Consider the following 13,616-nt stretch of genomic DNA (forward strand, 5'->3'; position numbering starts at 1 on the left):
TACAGTTCAGTGGTATTAACTACATTCACACTGTTGTGTGATAAAGAGATATTTTACAGTGAAGGAAGCTAAGAGATATGTAAGAATTCATGTAGAAACTTTATGTCAGAAGCTGTGCTAGACCCCAAAATATGCATGTATAGGAGATATTTATGTGGCTGGATAAAATTTTTATGATTTCCCATCTTTCTAGTGACTATAATAAAGGATAATTGGGGAAAATACAGTGAAGCTGTATGTGTACTATACTTAGCCATATTAACAGTTCACATATGCATATGGTTACGCATAGGAAAATTCATCCTCAACACTCATAGGTTTAATTGTCATACTTCAAAGTATCTTCAAGCAGCCCTATGGAGTTTTTCTGTATTTTATGTATTTCTGAATTTTCTGTGGTAGAGACATGAGGCTGTTGTCAGGATATGAATCTAGCAAGCCGCCCAGCACCGGCAACAAAAAAAAGTTATTTGGTTTTTTACGTGTTCCCAGAGCAGTACATCTCCAACAGTTCTGAAAACTTTTTTGGGTGTTGGAATCTGTTTCAAATACTCTGTAAGGACAGCTAACTGTAAAAATAATGTAGTTTAAGAAAATGGTGATTTTTGTGTAGAAAGTAGAAGTATAGCATACATTTCTGAGGGGGACATTAGTTAGAGGAATATCAAATTTAACAGTGACTTTGATCCTTGACATGTACAAGTTCATCTTTGCTTAATCAAGAATAAGAAAACTTGACCATTGAAACCATTTTAGCCACTTCTATAGCACCAATGCAAAATATCGTGAAAAATAAAAGTTTACTGAAAGTAAAAAGACAGTTACCTTGTTGTGTTAAGACATGTATAGGGGGGCCAGCCCCATGGCCTAGTGGTTAAGTTTGGCACATTCTGCTTTGGTGGCCTGGGTTTGGTTCCTGGGCACAGACCTACACCACTTCTAGGCAGCCATGCTATAGTGGTGACCTACATGCGAAATAGAGGAAGATTAGCACAGATGTTAGCTCAGCGTGAATCTTCCTCAAGCAAAAAAAAAAAGGAAGATTGGCAGCAAATGTTAGCTCAGGGTGAATCTTCCTCAACAGCAACAACAAAAAACAACAACAGAGACATGTATAGGAAATCTGTAACTGTTTACAAAATATAAATTGAGTAAAAGCCAGGGGCTGTGCAAACATTTTCATGAAATGTTTCCATTAAACTCATCTTCCCATAAGTGAGGATTGCTTTGAGAAATTTAGCAAGACCTCCTTACTTCCCCCAATGTGGAGCTACCAAGAGGGGCCACATCAGAGTTGCCTGTCTTCCCAGGAAGTACTTTCTTAGCAGCTGAAGATGCACCTGGAGGAGAAGGCTGAGTGGACCAAGCATCTCCCTCTATGCCTTTATGAGCATATGCATCTCAAGAATTTAAAGTGGCTAAGGATGTTCCCCTTGTCTTAAGAGGAACCTGGCCTCTCTTCAAGGATACAGAGTCCCCTACATCCCTTCTGTATTAATATTCTATTGCTGCACAGCAAATTACCACAAACTTAGTGGCTTAACCCAACATACATTTATCATCTTACTATTTCTGTGGGTCAGGAGTCCAGACACTCCAACTTGGTTTTTGCCCAGAGTCTCACAAGGCCACAATTTAGGTCTCAGTTGGGGTTGCCTTTTTTTCTAGAGCTTAGATCCTCTTACAAACTCATGTAGTTGTTGGAAGAATTCAGTTCGTTATAATTATAGGTCTAAAGTCTCTACTTTCTTGCTGGCTATCAGCTGGGGACTACTCTCAGCTCCTGGAGGCCTCTTGTAGGTCCTTGCCATGTGGTCTTCTCACAGGCCTCTCACAGTCCCTCTCACAACGTGGCCACTTACTTCTTCAAGGCCAGTAGGAGAATCTCTCTGACCTCTAGACCCTTTGTAAGGGCTCGACGGATTAGGTCAGGCCTATCCAGGGTACTGTGTCTTTGGATTAATTCAATGTCAACTGGTCAGGGATCTTAATTATAGCTGCAAAAATCCCTCACCTTTGCCACATAAGGAGGATATCCCATCATATTCATATGTCCTGCCCACACTCAAGGGGCAGGGAATATACTAGGGCATGGGTCATTGGGGTCATTTTAGAGTTCTGCCTATCAAACCTGTTTATTTTCTCACTGGCTTTCTCAGTGTCAGGAGCGGGCGCAAGATCCTCTTTGCTTTCCGTAGCTGCTTCCAGACCATTCCTTTTCTACCTCTCATGGAAAGTACAACAGTCAATATAATTAAGAAAACACTGAGACTTTGAGACTTGTGCCATTTGGCATTACCATCATCTCTCCTCTTTTATTGTCATCTTCTGTACTCCTGGTGTCTCCTGCTCCTTCGTAAAAGACATTGGCACTGGCCTCACAGCCTTCCACTTTGTTCCAAGGTCTGTCATTACTCTGGATGACTTCATTTTCTGTGCCCACCTCATGGAGATATGTCAGGAGTTGGGAGGGAAGAAAACATAGCAAGGAGCTTGTGTATCAGCCCTTTGATTCTGTAAGTGAATTTTAGTGACGTCAGAAAGACTATAGAAACTTATTTTTCTATTTATTTTGTATTTTATATAGCTATTTCTTTTTTTGTTCCTTTAGATACTTCAACAGCTTTTGTCTTTGTTCTTGTTTTGTTTAATGCCAGTCTGCCTTGCATATGGTGAGAAGTAAAGGAGAAGGATCAGGGGCCATGTTTGGGGTAGAACATTAGAGCCCGAGCAGCTCACCTCTGGGCCCTGGGCATGATGTCGACTATAATTATCAGAGAGAGGAGCGAGGAGACCCTTGAGGAAGGGAAGCAGGGAGTCAGCCCAGGCTCTGACTGGTCAGCTGTCTGGAGCTGCTGAGACAGCCAGAGCGGTCTGTTTCATTTTAACAAAGGTGAGTCCATTTGCTTACAGTGTGCTTTGGTTGCCAAGTACCCATCATGTTCTGATGTTGATAAAGCCCTTAGACCATGCTAACTTGAGTAGGAACTTGGTCAGAACCCATTTCTTCTTTCCTGATCCTGCCTCCATTCTGGAGTGTTGTCCTGAGTCCCACACTGGACTGGTGACTTCTTTGAACATCTGACCTGATAGTCTGATTGCAGAGAGTTTTTCTTAAATCTCTTTGTGAATGCTCAGAGTCCAGCCCTTAGTGTGCAGAAGCTTGCTGTCTCAGTTAGAAAGAATTTGCCTACTGTTGTGGATCTTTTCATGTTTCATCTCTCTTAGCTATCTCTCTTTCTCTCCATAGTTCTGCAGCATGCATCGGAGAGCAGCCAGTGGTGACTGCATGAACCCTCTCTATTGCTTCTCCCTTTGTGAGCTGAGGTGGAAAAGACGGTTTGAGTGCTACCTGGCAGACTCTGGTTGTCTAGAGCTGTTCTGTCCAACACTGTAGCCACTAGCCACATGCAGATATAAAAAATTAAATGTAAACTAAGCAAAATTAAGTAAGATAGAAGAAAATCAGGTCCTCCTTCACACGGGTCACATTTCAAGTGCTTCGTAGCCACATGTAACTAGTAGTTACCATATTGGACAGCAGAAATATAGAACGGTTCCATCAGTGCAGAAAGTTCTCTGGGTTGATGCTACTTTAGAGTGTTTCCTTCTCTCTGGCCCTACAGCAGCGGAGATTCCGGTGGCTTTTCTTCTCTTACGGTGGAAGCTTAACTGTCTCTCGGGTAGAACTTGGCTGTCTTACTCCTCTGAGGCCTTTGGCAGTTGGGTTACACCTGCAAGTCAGCTTCCTGCTCCCTCTACGGAAGGATTTGAGAGTAGCCTAGAGAAGACTGGCCTGTCCTGGGAGAGCTCCCTCATGGGGCTGGAAATGCCATGCACTAGTTTTCTATTGCTGCTGTAACAAATTACTACACGTGCAGCAGCTTAAAATGGCACAAATTTATTATCTCATAGTTTAGAAGTCAGAAGTCTAACACAGGTCTCACCAGGATAAAATCAAGGTGTCGGCTGCCTTTCTCTAAGCTGGAAGGGAGAATCTGTTTTCTTGCTCCTTCAGGTTTTTGACAGAATTCAGTTCCGTAAGGTTGTAGGTCTGAAATCCCTATTTGTTACTGGTTGTCAGCCCAGGGCTGTTCCCAGCTTCTAGAGGCTGCCCACATTCCTTGGCTCCTGGCCCTCTTCCTGCATTCTCAAAGCAAGTAAAGGCAGGTTGAATCCCTTTAACAATTCCAATGTTTCCTACATCTTCTTCCATCACATCTTTCTGTCTTTAGCTTGGAAAAGTTCTCTGCTCATAAGGGCTCATGTGATTAGATTGGGCCTCCCCTGATAATCCAGGATAATCTCTCCATCTGAAAAGCCATAACTGTAATCACATCAAAAAAGTCTCTTTTGCCTTATAAGGTAACATATTAGGGCATAGACATCTTTGAGAAGGGTGTTATTTGGTCTACCACATGCCTCCAAATTAATTCTTGGCATGTTATTAAGCAAAAATAGCTTATTTGAAATTTAGCTTATTTGAAGAGGATAATTAAGATCCTACCATCTTTGGGTAAATGATATTATTAATTTTCTTTGGGGACTAAACATCAGGGGAAGACAGGAAACATAAGGAAAGGAGTAGAGAAAATGAAGAAATGGGGAAGGTGGTACCTGGAGAAAATCTTTATTTTTTAAACAACGTTTTATATTGCTTTCTGCATGGTGAAATACACAACCTGTAATAGTACAATTTGGATTACATAGATAAAATATCACCAAGAATCTCTGAATTAACCACTTACTCATATTTCATCTTTAAAAAATGAGAAGACCTATACAAAAGTGGCATTATAATCATGAAGATAAATATCTGCAATTGAACAATGTTAAAGAGAATAATCCTATCAAATTGTGGGTACTTAATGTAATACATTTAACAGCTTCCCCAATTATTAGATTGCTAACTTTTGATTTTTATGATGCCTCAATAACATCTGTTTGATTTTAGTGTTTGTTGCCATTCGTATATTCACTATAGATTTCTTCCCTCATTTCTAATTCAGTATGTAAAATATTATATAAACGTTTAGTTTAATGATTCTAGACTATTATCTATTTTAAATATTATACAGTGATTCTCTACTTTGTAATAAAGTATATTTATAATTTTTGAGAATCAGTGTAGCATTTCCCTTTCCAATCTTTCATTTTATTTATCTCATTAGCTAAGAAACCTTTCCAGCTTGGATCTACGTCATATCACTGAACTGGATAATGAAACCGTGATGGAAATTGTCAAGAGGTGCAAAAATCTTAGCTCTCTCAATCTCTGTCTGAACTGGATCATAAATGACAGGTAACCATTGTAACATCTTAAAAACACTTTTCCAGAGGAAAACGTGTTCCATGTACCAAATACTAATTATCATTATAGCAAGGTGTGTCAACTTTAAGGAAAATTTAATGTAGCCATGCCTTTTCAAATAGATATGTTTAAGTTTTGAAAGCCATCTAAACGTGTATTTTTAATGCAGCCATTGCTTATATTTGTGACAAGGTTTTTATGTGTTAAGATTCAAATGTTTACCTAAACTATCATAACAACAGCAGTCTGTTGAATTTTTTCTTTGTCACCCATCCAAGATATGTTGTTTATTTTTCACTGTAGTATTTTTGCAACTTTTGTGGTTGATTTTACTGTTCATTTATTAAGGAAAATGATTCTGAGCAAGTATTTCAGACATTATGCGTTTAGATCCTTTCTCAAGGATGATATTTTGTTCTCTTATAAATATAATTTGTTTTGAAAATGAAAGTCATGTGATGGAAAGTTTAATATATAGTGTAGAAATGTGTAAAATTGGTAGTTTTTTCTTATAAACAACTTATAATTTATCTTAAAAGAACTCATTTTTCTTTGAAATGTTGCATGAAGGAAAAAAAAGATGCCAGAACCCTTGAAAGTAGACTTTTTAATGATGAAAACAGCTGCAGAGTAGCACTACTCTCCTACTACTGATTAGTATATGTAGGTTCTTAAATATAGGTTTGAGACAAGGTTCTTGCCCAGTAACTTTTCAAGAATAAGTTTTTTTTCCCCAAAAGATAGCCCACCAAAAATGTTTTGATTTCAAAAGACAAAGCACTTATTTCATCTAAAATTAGATGGCTTATTTAGGTTTAAATGTTTTTTCACAAATTGGAGGAATGATTTATTGTTTGTGTCAGATAATGCTTTAAATTCAAGATACTTGCCCCTCCACTTTTAATTTCCTTTTATACATTAAAAATAAAATCACGTAGACTCCATTTTCCCCAATTATGTTAAATTCTAGTGACATTTTCTTAAATTACCCTGTATTCCTCTTTAAATTATGTCATAGCCTTTGACTTGGCTTTCTCTTAGTAAAATTTTTCTTGAAAACTTTACTAATCTAGAATGGGCACATGGTCATTATTTATAAAAGAAATTTATTGTTTTTGAGTAATAGTCACTGTATGAAATATGTCAAAATCTAAAGAAAATTGATAAACATTTAAAAAATAAAATTCTTTTCTATAATCAACATTCTTCTACATAGTCAATTATATGACAACTTAAAAATAATCTTTTAAGTGTTTTTCATAACAACTAATAAAATAAGGTACGTAAAAAACACTATCCTGTGGGTTTAGGTGTTTAGCATTAGCTTTACTAAGGTAAACTTCTTAGTAATGCATCAAATTAAAAGGAGAAAAGTGTTTCTGCAACCAAAATGATTATGAAAACGATTGCTTTTCATTCCACAACAGTTTTCTGTGTACCTGACATGTGTAGAAGGGTCAATACTTGGAGACCACAGAGGTAAAAAAGATGCAGTCCATATATGATGATAAGGGTTATCTCCTAAGTAAACGTTTTGCTTAGGTTTGTATGATTTAAACAAAGATATTCAGGGATTTCTAATCTTCTAGCTCTTCAAATATTTATTTAGCTGTAACTGGGTATTTACAAATGAAAAAGTGGCCAGCCCTCACTGTGCCTTTCCTTCCCTTTGTTAGCTCCATCTACTCAAACCTCTTGCTATTTCAGTCATTTTTTCCTGCTTAACTCTAATGGTTATTTGGTATTTGATCCTAAATATATGTACTGTAGAGATTTATTTGCAAGGAATGAAAATGTATTTTTATGTTTTTAGTGGAAAAGTTTGGATTAATTGAGAAAACATGCATTTTAATGAGGTTGAACAGTAGAGTTTTAAAGATCAGACTCTTAAGTTTTAATTATACTGCTTGCACTTATCCTGTGTACTGTAATAGAAATTTCAAACATTAAAACCCACTTTGCAGTATCATCTAAATTACTCATCTCATTGTTCTTACCATACTCTATCACTAAGCTAAGTAATATTTAGTAATTATATTGGTATAAATCTAGGACTTCCCGTCAGACTTAATTATAATTTCAGCACTTAGCCAAGATGGGTTAGTAACCTCTCATATAGAGGGCACTGGAATGCACTAATGCATTTAGCCTATCAATTAGCGTCTGTTTTACATTTGTTCATTATTATTATCCTCTAGTAAATCAGGAAGCATTTATTAACCCCCTACTAAATACTTGGTACTGTGTCTCAGACTGTGGGGCACTGAGTTCCTACTGCTCTCAAAGGTTGCTCTCTTTAGGTGACATAAGACTTAATGAGTGAGATAATAGTGAGCCTTCTAAGGAGAGAGGGGAAGGAAATAACCTTTATTACCCAGGTAATTGATAGGCACTTTACACGTGTTCTCATTTAATCCTTTCAACATCTTTTGTTCAGCGGAAGGTCATACTATTCCTATTAAATTTAGACTGTTTGACTTTTCTTTGGCTTTTCCAATGGATATATTTTTCCATCATTGCTGCAATAAAAACTGGGTGAGGACAAACAAGAAAAAGCAAATGGCTAGTGAGTCAATTTTTTATTTCATGGCTGGGATTCAGACACAATTGACATTTATATGTAAAAATCTAATTTTTTAATATATTTTTTAAACTAATCTAATTATTTTCTTTCATAATAAAAGTATAATAGAACCTTTAGATATTATTTTATACATAGTACAAATGAAAAGTATCTATGTTTAATGCTGCTGGCTTTAATAAAAGATGCCTCACATGAAGATAAACTTTGATACTCTTCTCAGATCTTAAGATTTATTCCGGATTTTAAAAGTTCTCATCTGTAAACTTTTTTTGAAGTTCAAAATTTTAAAATATGTAGTAATTGAAGGTCTTGACTGTTATGCTCATGGTAACTTTTAGCATTTTGTGTTTCTTGAATTGATCTGTGTGACTAAGACATGCTGTTCTTTATCTTTGTTTTTCTAAAAGCTCTTTTTATGTTTAGAGAGTTAAACAGCATGGTATTTTCTTGTATTCAGAAGGATGGTCTAGTAGTTCATTTGACATTTACCATTGCTTTTGAATACAAATAAAATTCAAGTGGTTTATGAAAAGAGGACACTGACTATTTCTATCAATGATTTAAATTAAACATCTGGTTGTTATATCTCCTCCACTGTCTCTGACTCTAAGTTTGTTGAAATGTTTATTTGTATTTGATATAAGACTTTTGTGATTTCACATCCAATTTGGTCTTCATCGTTTTTGTATGTTTGGCACAGAGTCCAAAAGCAGCATGCTTTGGATGTAAAAAGCTAATATGTAAAAAACTGAATGGTTCTGAGCATCTTTATAGTGATATGCTTATGATGGCTCTTTTGTTCTTTTTTGCCAAGAAAAATTAAATGAAATCTATTGGTTTTAATAGATCTTTACAAAAGCTATTTTTAATATTTAAATTGGCTATCAAAGAGGGAATTAAACTCCCCATTTTTGATTTGTAACATTAGTCCTGAAAATACTGTTCAATCATATGATCTATATACCCATTACCAAATATCTGATCCTTTCATTGACAGCTGACCATGCTGCTCATGAATTAGGATAACAGTAGAAGATAATAATAATAAGAGAATTGAAAGGTTCTGTAGCATCAATCAGCTAAAGTCACAAAACATAACAAAAGCGAGGCTGGTTGTTAAAGTAAATTATGTTGCCAACTAGTTGAACTTGCCTAGCTAAAGATTTATTCTTTGAATTTGCAGTTAAAAAAAATTGAATGTATTAAATTTGTTGAACATTGATAACTAAGGACACTTGCTTTATGAGTTAATTTGCTGTATGACTCTTATATTTATGTAAACGGGGCTATTACATCAGTGGACACTCTAAAATTGAGAGAATTTTAAATCTTGGACTGTTCAAGAATATTTAACATTTAATATTTAATATTTTCAAGAATAACGTTTACAGTATGTTGCTATTTCACTTTACATGTACTAGTGTTTAGAATAGTAACTATGGATATTTTCTCTTTAAATAAAACTTTTAAGACCGTTTGAAATTGTAAACTGGTGGGCCCCAGCTGAGTCCAGTCCATAAAGCTGTTTTGCTTGGCCTAGACAACATTTAAAAAATTGAATTAGTTGCTAACACTTTAAAAATTGAGATAGTTCATATAAAAATTCTGAAGTTGGGCCTTCTCTTGGAAAAGTTGCAGATCTAGCAACATTGGACCCACATTTTCTCGTATCAACAATCTTTCTGGGATGAGGAATGGGCTATTCTCTTGGGCCATTCTCCATCTCTCCACTATTCCCACCAAGCATGCTCTATTCTTTTATATTATCTGCCTGTTCCCACCCAGTCTATAAATTGAATTCTCCTTTACTAAAATCCAGAATGTAGAGGTTTTTAGATATTTCTTATTTTAAATCAAATAGTTCTTTTTTAATTGAATCTAATAAAATATATTAACAAATAATAGAGAGTTAATTAGTCTTTCTAAATTAGTTTGTCATTATTTCAGGCATCAGAACTTTGGCCAACAGGTGGAAGTTATAGACGGAAACGGAATTCAACTTAAAATAAGTTAAAACCTTCATTTTGATCGACAGCCTTCCAAAATAGGGAACTCACTCTCACTCAGTGTTCAAACAGGAGTGTTATCAAAAAATTTCCTAAGTTATAAAGAGAGTTGAACTAGTTTGTTAAACATCCTCCAACTTCAAGCCTATAATTAAAAATGAGTTTATTTGCAGTGCTTAGTATTTGATTCATGATTCCTTTGTTTATAATATGAAGAAAAATCTTAATACTATTCTTTCTCTTTTCTTTTTCTGTGTATGCCCTTTTTAGTCTTTCAGGTGTACCAGGTTGAGGTTGTGGAGTGACAGATTACTCCTCACCCCTTTCAGGGATACTGACAGCACGCTGGCTCATGTAAAACTCAATGAGGCTTTCTATAAAGATTTTTCTAACTCCCTTGATCTTCTCTGGATGTTTATTCTGTTTCTTCTTTCAAATTTCCGTTGATTCAATAAAAAATGGTGACATTTAGAAATAAAGTTCAGAGAGGATTTGAGCAGGTGTTGGTGATATAAAATATTTGCTGAGTGCCCATTGTGTTTTATTTCCAAGAATTGTTTTGTGAACAAATGCTATATATTGTATTTATAAGTGTTCGAGGACTGGGTGGATAATCTACCATCTTCCTGTGAATGTCATGTCACAGTGGACCTAGAATTTTATTTCATTTCAATCCCCTAATATTACTTAATTCTCCTAGAGACTGAGGTTTAAAGATTGCCCAAGGGGAACAGACGTATCCATTAAATCCAGCAGGCATAGTTGAATTTGAGTTTGAGAATATTTTGTTTTCTATTAAAGTTAAGTGGTCTGGAAGAGAGGAATACTTTTCACCTTGGAGTACTGAGTGTGAAGTTTGAACAATTTTTTCCTATAAAAGCCTGAAAACTTGGAAATAAAGAGGCGGCAAAAATAATGCTGACTATTGAAGCAGCTCCGTGGTGTTGTTTATAGCAGCACTGTCCTGCCTGTGTAGAATGCCTAGCCGGCTGTCTGCATACTTTTGGTGCCTAATAATGTGGCTGGACTGGTTAGGTGGAGCTTTAGTAAAACTGAATTTTAGCTTATTTCTATAATCTACTGCATAGTTTTGTGTATGTCCTATGATATTCATATTTTTGCAAAAAGAATAAGAAATATACTTTACTGAGTTCTGGGGGGGCGGTTATAGGGACAGAATGGAGTCTTTCTGAGCTAGTGACACTTGTTTGAGGTTGGCATATTTTTTGACACTGTCTTTTATATTCACAATTATTTGCAAGATCATCCCTAAAAGAATAGAATGGTATTGGAGTAACTACTAGTCAGGCTCTCAAACCATCTACAAAATGTCTCCTGTGTCCTTTTCATTAGACCCTCTCCTTAAAACCATGATTGGTTTTTGTCGTGCTAGTGAGGTCAGAGTGTATAATATTTTCTCTTTTATTTTTGGACCAAGGATAATAACAACTAATAATAGCTACCATTTATTATAATCTGTGCCATACACTTGCTAAGTGTTCACACACAATGTTTCGTTTAATCTTTACAACAACCCTGAGGAAGAAATTAACTTATGTTCAAATGAAGGAATTAAGGTGCAAAGAGGTTAGACGGCTCCCAACTAGTAAGTGGTGGAACCAAAACTGGAACCTATTTTTGTGTGTCTTCAAAGTCCAAGCTCTAACCACATGGGGCTCAATGTCTCCCAGTACCTTGTTCTGCCTCAGACCTAGAGTGACCTCATGTCCTGATTTGCTCAGGACAGTCCCAGCCCAGTCCTGTTGTTTTGGAATTCTGTCAGGTGTAGCCTTTGTGCTGCTGCTGCTCCCTTCTGTGTTCCAGAGTGTCCTGGTTTGGATAATAAATTATATGGTCATCTTACCTCACACATCAGACTATACTTGGTCATTCTGAACATCATTAGAACGTTACCTTCTCTTTTCCCTATGGGATATCTGAGAGGTGACAAGTTTTGGATATCTTACTGCATAAACAGAGTTATAAATTTTTAAAACAGTTAATTTTGTAATAAAAAGTAGTATTTTCCCAACAACCCCATTTGTAAATACTCTTCATTTCTTACTAAGTTCCTTGAGGAAAAGAAGAAAGTCTTTCCCATTCTTGTGTCTTGTACCACACCTGGCTCAGAGTTGGTATCAAAAAGAATTTCACAGATGAATTTTGCATAGGTATTTATTTAAGCGTGTAATGATGCACAGTTATTTTTACAAATATTTTGTTATCTACAAATGTTCCTTGTCAGTTGTAGCAAATACTTAACCATTACAGAGTACAGGAGAATACTGGGTATATACTTTATTGTCACTGAGTTAAAAAAAAGGAAGTTAACTTTACTGAAGGTTTCAGTACTTTGATAAGAAATCATTGCCATAACTAATCTGCACAGTTTTCGTAGTGTATGTGATTTTTCAAATAGCTGACGATATTTTTTTACAAAAGGAAAAGTTTCTCTGATAAAATGATTTGTATGTTTATCTTCAGATGAAATTCTTAGTGTATTCAAATTAGAGGAACTTTTTCATTGTTTAGTACATAATGATATGGGATACTGATTCTGATATTGGTTCTTTCAATACTTCTACTTACTAAATATCATTTTTAAGAAAGTATTAATTGATATATAACACTAGAGTATTTAACCTAGTAAAATCACTTGGAAGGAAAAGCTATATGACATGTATATGTCTCAGCCTGCTTTGATTTTTAACTCTAGTTCTGGAGATGGGATTGAAACTGGATGTGATGTGGTTTAGTTTGTCTTATTGATTCTCCATGTTCACATTATTTTTTCTTATAGGACAATGAGAATTTTTATGATAGTCCTAATATATAATGGTAATTTTTTAAATTTCTTCTTTGTCTTTGGTTCCTAGTAAGCAATAATGCATAAGTAAACATTTCTGCAAATAATAATTAACAGAGCTTCTATAGAATCACATTATTGATATTCCTTAATGTGCTGCTCTGAATGCTGCTACTACTTTTCTGTTTTTCAGGCACTATGAAGGTAAGTAAACAGCTTTATTTATTTTGCAGAATTAAAAAAAAACATGTTTTTTGTGGTATGAAATCAGAATTCATGATCAAATTATGGGAAAGAATGAGACACATTTTATATAATGAAGAAGGCAGCGCTAGACACTCATGGATTTGGAGGCTTCCTAACCTCAAACCTGTTTAAAAATTGACAACAATGAAGAAAATCTTCATTTGTTGATGAAAAATTGCTTGCTTGGACAAATTTATGACCATGCCTCCCTCCCCTGCTTCCCCCAAGAGTTGTCTTATTCTTAATCCTCAACCAGAAATGGTAATTAAAATAACTCACTGTTGTCAAAATCTTAAAATGTATGATAAATGAAGCCTAGTAAATAGTGAAAATATGAGAAAGGTGATTAAATCTGACAATTTTCTTGTAAAAGGCTTGAGATGATAAATATCTCCTGTGATTAGTTATTAATTTAGTGCAAGGGATTTTACTTCAGCCTAAAATATTTTATGAACAGTGGCATAAATAAATATTTTAGAAGATAGGTACACACATGTGTTACCAGAGGAGAAATAGCTAGAACTTGATTGGTAATAATTAAAAATGGCAGACCTGACACGTATGTGCCTGGGCTATTTTCTGTGTGACAGTCCTTTCAGAAAAAAAGAAAGAAGACATGAAGACATGAAGAATGACAGAGTACTTTCAGCTTAAACCCTTTTG

The 13,616-nt window shown here is 35.4% G+C and overlaps 1 protein-coding gene across 2 annotated transcripts in view; it reads left to right on the forward strand.

Moving 5' to 3' along the window:
- The window catches only part of FBXL17 (F-box and leucine rich repeat protein 17), a 479,183-nt gene that overhangs the window by 176,130 nt on the left and 289,437 nt on the right, over positions 1-13,616 (forward strand). For both annotated transcript variants that reach the window (XM_004420327.3, XM_087429949.1), the window contains exon 6: positions 5,172-5,302. In XM_004420327.3, the coding sequence (XP_004420384.1) occupies positions 5,172-5,302 (131 nt within the window). The remainder of the gene's footprint in view (positions 1-5,171; positions 5,303-13,616) is intronic.

This window comes from Ceratotherium simum, chromosome 4 (assembly GCF_057802395.1).
Source record: "Ceratotherium simum simum isolate JZ-2026a chromosome 4, ASM5780239v1, whole genome shotgun sequence".
NCBI classification, from domain to species: Eukaryota; Metazoa; Chordata; class Mammalia; order Perissodactyla; family Rhinocerotidae; genus Ceratotherium; species Ceratotherium simum.